The sequence below is a fragment of the Ylistrum balloti genome, unplaced genomic scaffold, assembly GCF_031769215.1.
Source record: "Ylistrum balloti isolate Yb309-2 unplaced genomic scaffold, AGI_CSIRO_Ybal_v1 Utg372482, whole genome shotgun sequence".
NCBI classification, from domain to species: Eukaryota; Metazoa; Mollusca; class Bivalvia; order Pectinida; family Pectinidae; genus Ylistrum; species Ylistrum balloti.
The window spans coordinates 6,277-15,957 of NW_026783110.1; the positions used below are offsets into that span (position 1 = coordinate 6,277).

Here is a 9,681-nt window from a genome sequence, read left to right on the forward strand (position 1 = left end):
TACTTCTGCTCGAGAAAATAAAATTGTCTCTGGCGTTAGACCTCGGTAATAAAAATTAATGAACCCCGTTACTAATAAAATTAAGAATACAAACCAATTGATATTTCGAAATCTTATGCCTACTTTTTGCAGTAATTTTATTCGTTGTTCTGTTGATAAAATTTGTTGCCCTACAGGTAAAAACACAAAGACGAAAAATGCCATTCCACCTAGCCAAAAACACGCACTAAGGATATGAATAAGTACGGAATATTGATAGATTATCGTATTACTCATTCCATCAGAACTCTTTGATGAAGTTTGGCTTTATCTGCTAGCAGACGGCATTTTGCTGCTGGCCTTCACCTCTTAATCGATAACAAAGCCGAATTTTACGCCCTTCGATTTTTATTTTTCCTTCTTGCTCTAACTGTTTTAGCATACGAACGGTTGTTTCTATTGTAAGTCCAGCACGTTCTGCTAATACTTGACGGCGGACAACTATTAAAGGGTACGCGGAACTCGGATCATAACGATCTGCTTCATCATTGAATTCATCAAGTGCTTGGATAATTCGTTCTTTTGCAAAACGGTATGCAATCGTACTTGCTCGTTCCTCTGCATCAAGTAAATCCCCCGCTAATCTACGTAATAATTTTTGTGCAAAAACAGGATCAGTATCCAAAAATTCTTGTACTAAGTCTGCATCTAAATGTGCAACAAGTGCATCATCTAAGGATTCTGTAAAATCTCGATGTGTATCACCGTTGATAAAATCACGATGCCCAATAATATCTCCAGGTCCAGCTATAGCTGTAATTAATGCTTTGCCTTCGTTGGTTAATAAATAGGTTTTGACACGGCCAGAGCAAACAGCCCAAAGACCCTGAGGTTTATCACCAGCATGATATAAAATTTCACCACGTTTGAGTTCTAAGGTACGGCGACGCTGTATTAATTTTTCAATTGACGGCTCTGATAAAGAATGTCGCATAAAACAGGTGGAAAAACCAGAGCAAAATGTACAATTTAGCGATGTACACGGACGAGGCATACGCTAATTCCTCTACTGATATTATACTTATTAATTCAATTATAAGTATTTATTTACTACATATCAGTTTAGCAGTTGCAACAGAGCTCTACATCATAATCTTATTGTAGTCAGATTAAAAGTTTGGATAGTTGTTTAGTAATAATATATTTATATATTTTAAAATCTAGACTGCTTTGGAAAATGTATTCCATTGGTCGTGTTTACGATGGCGATCAAAAACCACAGCGATATTACGACTAAAATGCCGCCCGTTTTCTGTTAAGCGTATCGCATCCTGATCTATAGTTAATAAATCCAATTGAACAGCATCCTGTAAATGCACCATTTCATTTGGAAACAGAACGTCAATCGTATTACCCGCCTGAGCCTCAAATTCTGAGAATTTGAGTTCAAAGTTACACATTAAGGTTTGAATGATCCATTCTCTTAATTGATCATCTTGGTCAACAACCAGACCTTTTTCTATCGGTAGCTCTTGACGACTCAAATATTTTGTATATTGCGAAAGGCTTCGAACATTCTGGGCAAAGACGTTACCAACTTTACTAATTGCGGAGATTCCACATCCAATTAAATGAGTTGAACGCTTGACAGCATAACCTTGAAAACTACGGTACAAGTTTCCTGCGGCTTGTGCTTTACTTAAGGAATCCTGCTCAAGAGCAAAATGATCCATTCCGATATGACGATATCCAGCATGTGTTAGTTTCTCAATTGCTAGCAGATAAAGCTCAAATTTTTCCTCTAATGATGGAAATTTATTTACTGGTAAGCGACTCTGATGTGGTTTGATTTGGGGCACGTACGCAAAGTTATATACCGCAACACGGTCTGGTTTTAACTCGACAACAAGGTCAAGTGTCCGTGCAAAAGAAGCTAAATTTTGATGGGGCAAACCATAAATGAGATCAAAGTTAATACCTTTCGGATTTGTTCTACGGAAGGCTTCATTAACTTTTCTAACTAGTTGAAATGGCTGGACACGGTTAATTGCTTGCTGTACTTGTTTATCAAAGTCTTGGATACCAAGACTATAACGATTAAAACCAAGCTTTGACAATAGTTGTTCTGTACCATCAGTAAATATTCGAGGGTCAACTTCAATCGCAAATTCGGCAGCTCTATCGATTGAAAATTGGTCTGTTATGGTTCCAATTAACTGCTCAAGTTGAATATCATTGAGAAAATTAGGGGTACCGCCCCCAAAATGCAACTGTGTTAAGACCCTCTTCTTACCAACAGCTTTACTAATTAATTTGATTTCTTGTTCTAAAGCATCTACATAGGGTGAGATATCTTTACTACTTTGGCGTATAGCCATTGTACAACCACAATACCAACAAAGCGTCTGACAGAAAGGGAGATGAACATAAAGAGAAAACGTTTCTTGCTGCTCTCTCTGACACTGAGTTAAAGCTTTACGATATATATTTGTATCAAAATCATCTTGAAATTCGACCGCTGTTGGATAACTCGTATAACGTGGCACACGACGATTAAGATTGTTTAAAAGCTCTGGATTAATTTCGAGATCGGCCATGTAACAAATTTCATCTATATTTCTATCTGTTTAGACTACGTAAATAAATCGCAGCAAAAATTGATTTTGGTCAATGTTTCACTAGAACACGTTCTATTACTATCTAATTTAAGGATTCTTAATCAATGGTCTACCTTACCTAAATGGCCATAGTCTGTGTAGGAGGATTCAATGGAATTAGTCGACATCAATATCTTTAATTTAGATTACTATCGAGACTATGGGATTCCTCATAATCAGTTTAAATTATTACGTAAAATAGACCCTGTTCATTGGCAAGAAGAAGAACAGGACCCAGATCGTCCAGAAATTTCTCCTACTGGCTATTGGGCAATTACTAGGCATGAAGATATAAAACAAATCTCACGAGATCCAGCTACCTTTTCATCAAATGTAGCTGGTACCAATATCAAAAATTATACACTCAAAGAACAAGCTGTTTTAAAACGGATGATTATTAATCTTGACCCACCTGAACATGTACAACTAAGGCGTCTTGTCAAAGGTGGCTTCACACCCAGAATGATACAGAAACTGGAGCCACGTATAAAACGGGTATGCAGAGATGTTTTTGATAGCGTTATTGAAAAAGGTAACTGTGAATTTGTTAAAGAAGTTACCTCGGAAATTCCGCTGATTATCTTATGTGACTTAATGGGGGTCCCTCAAGCTGACCGCAGAAAAATCTATGATTGGAGTAATCAACTAATCGGTTTTGACGATCCAGAAAATCCAACGCACCCGGATGAAGCACTTGCCGTATCTATGGAGCTTTGGCGATATGCTAATAACTTAGGTAATGAACGGCGAAAATGCCCAATGGATGATATTACAAGTATCTTAGTCCATGCTGAAATTGAGGGAAATCGTTTAAGTCAACTCGATTATGATATTTTTTTCTTGTTACTGTCTGTTGCAGGTAATGAAACCACGCGGACAGCAATGACTCAAGGGACAATTGCCCTGTTAGAGCACCCAGCTCAATGGGATCTTTTAAAATCAAACCCTGAGCTCTATATTGATAGTGCTGTTGAAGAAATTCTACGTTGGGTCACTCCAATTATCCACTTCCGCCGTACCGCAACAAAGGATATTGAGCTCCGCGGTAAAACAATCAAAGAAGGTGATAAGGTTGTCCTCTACTACCCTTCGGCAAATCGTGATGAAGATGTTTTTACTGATCCTGATGTTTTTGATATCACAAGAAAACATAATCCTCATTTGACCTTTGGAGATGGTGAACATTTCTGTTTAGGTTCTGTACTTGCGCGCTATGAGCTAAAGCATTTCTTTTGGGAATTAGCTACGAGAATGCCTGATATTTCACTTGCTGGCCCCTATCTAAGATTACGCTCGAATTTTGTCAATGGTATTAAGAGTATGCCTGTTAACTTTACACCAGGCGTTAAAATTGGCTGGGATTCTGCAGACGATGATAGTGGTAGTTGGACGCTACAAAAGTAGAAGCATTTTTAAATTTATAATTTAACATCAACATATTCAGGTATTTAGGAGTAAATAATGACAAATACCCGTTACCCATTTACGAGTAGCCCCAAAGGGTGGTACATGGTTGCCTTTAGTGATGAAATTGGTCCTGGTGAGGTAAAAGCCGTCACATATTTTGAAAAAGACTTAGTCTTATTTCGTGATGAAGAAGGCACGATTCATATGTTAAATGCTTATTGTCCACATGGGTGCTCATTTAGCTAAAGGTAAAATTCACGGCGGCGTAAGGATTAAAAACGGTACGATTGTTTGCCCTTTTCACCAATGGCAGTTTGATGGCAATGGCAATTGTAAACATATTCCCTATGCAGAAAAGATTCCCCCAAAAGCGAAAATTCCCAGTTGGTATGTTGTTGAGAAGAATCGCATGGTAATGGCTTGGAATGACATCGAAGGTTCGGCTCCAGAATGGGACCTACCTGACATTCCTGAAGTTGAAGACGATGAATGGACTGATTATGAAGTTCGTGAATGGAGAATTCGTACACATAATCTGGATATGGCTGAAAACCAAGTTGATGTCGCTCATTTTCAATACCTTCATGGTACTCAGGACTATCCACGTAGTGAGGCAGAAGCAGATGGCCATATCTTACGTGTATCCTCTAAAGCGGGTATGGGCACTCCTCGCGGCGATGTTGAGGGTGGTATTGTTTCGACCTCCTATGGATTTGGGTTCTCAACAATACGTTTTTCAGGAATTGTTGACACGATGCTTGTTACTTCGACAACACCGGTTGACGGTGAATATGTGCATACACGTTTCTGTTTTATGATCAAAAAATTAGGTGGCTCTGACGTTACAAAAGGTGTTGGGAAAGCATTCATTCGTGAAGTTACTCGTCAGCTAGAAGAAGATATGCCTGTTTGGGAAAACAAAGTATTTGTTCATCCACCTGTTTTATGTGAAGGAGATGGACCTGTTGGTATTTTTCGTAAATGGTTGAAACAGTTTTTTCCTGCTGGAACCTTTGACAAACTCAATATCCAAGCCAACTCATATGGTGCACAACAACCACCAACACATCAATCAGATTATATGAAACATGATCATACAGAACCTAACATAGCTAAATCTTAAACTCTTTTCTAACGAGGTAAAACGACATGGGACGCAACCTTGAGAAACGTCAACATCTCTTTAATGGTTACCCTAGAGGCTGGTTTGTCCTTGCCTTCTCAGAGGAATTAGATGTTGGAGATATTAAAAAAATTACCTGCTTTGGGCAAACGCTTGTTCTTTATCGAGGCGAAGACAGGATTGTCCGAGCAATGGATGCTTATTGTCCTCACCTTGGTGGTGGTTTAGTTAAAGGAAAAGTTATCGGTAATAGTATCGAATGCCCTTTTCATGCTTGGCGGTTTGGACCAGATGGCAAATGCAACCATATTCCTTACGCCAGTAGTATTCCACCAAAAGCAGTCATCAATACCTGGTTAATTCAAGAAGTCAATCATATTATTTATTTGTGGCATGACCCAGCTGGGGGTGAACCAGATTTCGAGATCCCTTTGTTACCAGAGAGTGAAGATGAACATTGGACAACCTGGGAATATGCACAACTAGAAATTGAAACACACCCCCATGAACTTGTTGAAAATGTTGTTGATATTGGACATTTTTCACCGGTACATCGTACACAAGTTGAAAAATTTGAAAATGAATTTAAGGGTCATATGGCAATTCAACGTAACGAAGGTGTTGCCTACCCTCTTGGTGGAGGCATTGACAACTATAGTATTGAGGCTACTTACTATGGTCCAGGATTTCAGATTTCTAAATGGAATGGTTTTATGGAAGCACGGCTTATTAATGCTAATACGATGATTGACACCAATAAAATGATACTTCGCTTTGGGGTCATGCTAAAAAAAGGTAATGATTTACGACAAACTGTAGCCTTTCAAAAAGGCTATATCGAAAACTTAAGTAAGGGCTTTCAGGAAGATGTTGATATTTGGTTAGAAAAAAAGTTTGTTGAAAAGCCAATCCTATGTGACGGCGATGGCCCACTGATGAGATTACGCAAATGGTATTCGCAATTTTTTGTTCCGCGAGAGGAGACAAAACAGTTACCATTTGATGGTAAAGTTTTAGAAACTGATGTTCTTCAGCCTGCTGGATAACGTTATGTCGACAACTACATCTGACGCGATGATACATAAAAACTTATTAGACCAGGCAGAACAGCTTTACCCACAACTTCTTGAACGGATAACAGAAACAAAAGTCCAACGGAAACTCCCAGATGATACAATTCAAGCCTTGCAGCAAGCTGGCTTCTTTCGTGCTTTTCAACCAAAACACTGGGGAGGGTTAGAACTTGAACCAATCGTATTTTTTGAGATAGCACGAACCATTGCATCGGCTTGTCCAGCAAGTGCTTGGGTTCTTGGTGTTGTCTCAATTCATAGTTGGCAGTTAGCTCTTTTTGATTATCAAGCTCAGGCCGATGTTTGGTCGGAAGACTCTAGCACGTTAATCTCGTCATCGTATATGCCTGTTGGTAAAGTTACCCGTGTTCCAGATGGTTTTAAACTCAGTGGAGAATGGGGGTTTTCTAGTGGTGTTGATCATTGTGACTGGGTTTTTCTTGGTGCTTTTGTTCCTCAAGAAGATGGCACTCCCTGGCAAAAAGATCTGCGTACTTTTTTAGTCCCCAAATGTGAGATTGAAATTATTGATGATTGGTACGTCTCAGGTCTACAGGGTACAGGTAGTAAATCTGTACGTGTTACTGACGTTTTTGTACCAGAGTATCGCACACACAAATTCAGTGATGGCTTCAAACAAGATAGCCCTGGTAATAAAAAGCATACGGCACCTTTATTCAGGCTGCCTTTTGGCCAAATGTTTGTCAGAACTGTTGCATCTGGAGGCATCGGTATGTTAACTGGGGCTCTACGAGAGTTTATCGCGTCACAAAAGGCACGTACCTCCCGTGCCGCAGGCGTCCGTGTTTCCCAAACACCTCAAGCTCAGCATGCCGTGGCACAAGCTACGACCACCTTAAAAGAACTCAAATTAGTTTTTTATGATCAACTTGAAGCAATGATGACCTATGCCCGAAATGGTGATCAGGTTCCATTAATAGAACGTATTCAATGGCGTTATGAAGCGTCCCTTGTTGGCCCAAAGTGTATTCAAGCTATTGATGATTTATTCAAAGCAAGTGGTGGCAGCGCGATTTACGAGACGAACCCGATTCAACGTTTTTTTAATGATATCCATGCGGCAGAAGCACATTATGTTAATAACCCTTATAAACCAGGCTGTAATTTAGGCGGTTTCTTAATGGGAGCCGAAAATACAGATTTTTTTATCTAAGGTGATAGAGCTATGAATGGTATTACACAACTTGGTTATATCGGTTTTGAGGTTAGTAATCTTCCGGCCTGGAAACAATTTACAACTTTAGTTTTAGGACTGGAGCTTTCAGAACAATTTGATAATGGTGGTTTTTCATTACGTATGGACAGTCATCAGCACCGTTTTTTTATTACGCCTGGCTCTGCTGATGATTTGGTATTACTCGGTTTTCAAGTCGATAGTCAACAAGAACTTGAAAGGTTACAAAAATGCTTAACAGCGTCTAATATTCATTATACTCATGGCAGTCCCGAGGAAGTTGCCCATCGGGGTGTCAAAGGCCTTATCAAACTAATTGAACCAGGTGGTGTTGCGGTAGAGGTTTACTATGGCCCAACAACGCTAAAAACAGAATTTGTTTCTGATCTCGTTACTTCAGGTTTTGTTGCAGAAACCTATGGTTTAGGTCACGTTGCATTACGGGCAACCAATCTTACGGAAACTGAACATTTTTTTTGTCAGATATTAGGTTTTAAACTCAGCGATCGTATTATTTGTAATCTTGGCGGTTTTGATATTAACATTACGTTTCTGCATGTTAACCCTCGGCATCACTCTATTGCCTTTGGTACCGGATTACCAAAACATATTCACCATTTTATGCTACAAACGAGATCTATTGATGATGTCGGAGCAGCAATGGACCGTACTGCAAAATATGGCTTAAAAATACAAAAGACGCTTGGACGTCACCCAAATGACAAAATGCTAACTTTTTATGGAGAGACACCTTCTGGATTTGAATTTGAGTTTGGCACAGGAGGTTTAAGTATCGACGAACAGAGCTGGATACAAAAAACACATCGCCTTGTTAGTGAATGGGGTCATCAACCACCAACATTCTATTTGACATAAATTATTGTTAGAAATGAATACTTTTTTCTACCAATAGCTTGTTCATTTAATTCTATAATTTATGTCAAATATATTGCCCTCCGCTATATTATCGATCATATTTTATCTTACAATATTCTGATAGATTATAGACCTACGCCGCGTGGTTTTCGTTCTCGGTGTTATCCAAATCCTGCATACGCCATTGTGGGAACGGGTCGGGAAAGAGACGCCAGCCATTAGGGCCTACTGCCATCTCTTCTTCTGTCAGCAAACAGGTATCGAGACGTCGCGTTAGATCTGCTTGATCCATATCCATACCGATTAAAACAAGCTGCTGTCTTCTGTCGCCAAAAGGCTCTACAAACATAGCCTTGATCATCTCAACGTATTCTTTTTCTGTTGGCCACTCGGTGCGGTCTACGGATGCCCACCATACGCCAGCGAGTTCGCTGTTGCAGGCAGCACCTGCTTGTGACCAAGCACCTACAAAATCAAATCGTGTTGCCAGCCAAAAAAAACCTTTGGAACGAACAACACCTGGCCATTCTTCATTGATCAACTGGTAGAATCGCTGGGGATGAAATGGACGCCGGGCTTCGTAAACAAAACTGGAAATCCCGTACTCTTCGGTTTCGGGGATGTGATTGCCTTCCAATTCTTGAATCCAGCCGGGAGCCTCCATAGCTAATTCCATATCAAATAAGCCAGTATTGAGCACATCATCTAGCTGCACCTGGCCGTAGGAACTGCGGATGAATCTAGCTTTGGTATTGAGCGCTCCAAGTAAAGACTCCAATTTGTCTAAATCTGATTCCAAAACAAGATCAGCCTTGTTCAGAACAATCACGTCTGCAAATTCGATCTGGTCGGTAAGCAAGTCAACAATGGTCCGGTTATCTTCTTCGCCCAGTTCCATTTTACGAGCCTTTAAATTATCTACGGTACTGAAGTCACGAATAAAATTGAATGCATCGACAACGGTAACCATCGTATCTAACTGCGTTAGGTCTTCAAGACTGTTCCCCTCCTCGTCACGAAACGTAAATGTTTGTGCCACAGGTAGTGGTTCAGAAATACCTGTCGATTCAATCAACAGATAGTCAAAACGGCCCGCCAGTGCGAGTTCGGAGACCTCTTCGAGTAAGTCGTCCCGTAAGGTACAACAAATGCAGCCATTGGACATCTCTACCAATTTTTCTTCCGTACGACTGAGTTGAGCGTCTCCGCGCTCGACCAGTTGGGAATCGATATTAACTTCGCTCATATCGTTGACGATGACGGCGACTTTTTTTCCTTCTCGATTGTTGAGTACGTGATTGAGTAACGTTGTTTTGCCGGCACCGAGAAAACCAGATAGGACTGTGACAGGCAGTCTTTTAGGTAGTGTTG

The 9,681-nt window shown here is 40.1% G+C and overlaps 8 protein-coding genes across 8 annotated transcripts; 5 read left to right on the forward strand and 3 right to left on the reverse strand.

Annotated features, from left to right (window-relative positions):
* Positions 1–313: 313 nt before the first annotated feature.
* Positions 314–973, reverse strand: LOC132564658 (electron transport regulator A-like). The gene has a single exon (XM_060229296.1). The coding sequence runs from the start codon at positions 971–973 to the stop codon at positions 314–316; it is 660 nt and encodes a 219-aa protein (XP_060085279.1).
* Positions 974–1,199: 226 nt separating this feature from the next.
* Positions 1,200–2,357, reverse strand: LOC132564659 (oxygen-independent coproporphyrinogen III oxidase-like). The gene has a single exon (XM_060229297.1). The coding sequence runs from the start codon at positions 2,355–2,357 to the stop codon at positions 1,200–1,202; it is 1,158 nt and encodes a 385-aa protein (XP_060085280.1).
* A 390-nt stretch (positions 2,358–2,747) lies between these two features.
* On the forward strand, positions 2,748–4,040 carry LOC132564660 (steroid C26-monooxygenase-like). The gene has a single exon (XM_060229298.1). The coding sequence runs from the start codon at positions 2,748–2,750 to the stop codon at positions 4,038–4,040; it is 1,293 nt and encodes a 430-aa protein (XP_060085281.1).
* A 229-nt stretch (positions 4,041–4,269) lies between these two features.
* Positions 4,270–5,166, forward strand: LOC132564661 (3-ketosteroid-9-alpha-monooxygenase, oxygenase component-like). The gene has a single exon (XM_060229299.1). It carries the CDS (start codon positions 4,270–4,272, stop codon positions 5,164–5,166), a length of 897 nt encoding a protein of 298 aa, XP_060085282.1.
* A 26-nt stretch (positions 5,167–5,192) lies between these two features.
* LOC132564662 (probable 3-ketosteroid-9-alpha-monooxygenase, oxygenase component) lies at positions 5,193–6,212 on the forward strand. Its single transcript, XM_060229300.1, has one exon. It carries the CDS (start codon positions 5,193–5,195, stop codon positions 6,210–6,212), a length of 1,020 nt encoding a protein of 339 aa, XP_060085283.1.
* Positions 6,213–6,216: 4 nt separating this feature from the next.
* On the forward strand, positions 6,217–7,413 carry LOC132564664 (flavin-dependent monooxygenase, oxygenase subunit HsaA-like). The gene has a single exon (XM_060229301.1). The coding sequence runs from the start codon at positions 6,217–6,219 to the stop codon at positions 7,411–7,413; it is 1,197 nt and encodes a 398-aa protein (XP_060085284.1).
* Positions 7,414–7,425: 12 nt separating this feature from the next.
* LOC132564665 (biphenyl-2,3-diol 1,2-dioxygenase 1-like) lies at positions 7,426–8,310 on the forward strand. Its single transcript, XM_060229302.1, has one exon. It carries the CDS (start codon positions 7,426–7,428, stop codon positions 8,308–8,310), a length of 885 nt encoding a protein of 294 aa, XP_060085285.1.
* Positions 8,311–8,443: 133 nt separating this feature from the next.
* Positions 8,444–9,676, reverse strand: LOC132564666 (zinc chaperone YciC-like; the record flags this gene model as incomplete). The annotated part of the gene is made up of 1 exon (XM_060229303.1): positions 8,444–9,676. A coding segment is annotated over one exon (1,233 nt), but the record flags the coding sequence as incomplete, so codon positions are not given.
* Positions 9,677–9,681: the final 5 nt, after the last annotated feature.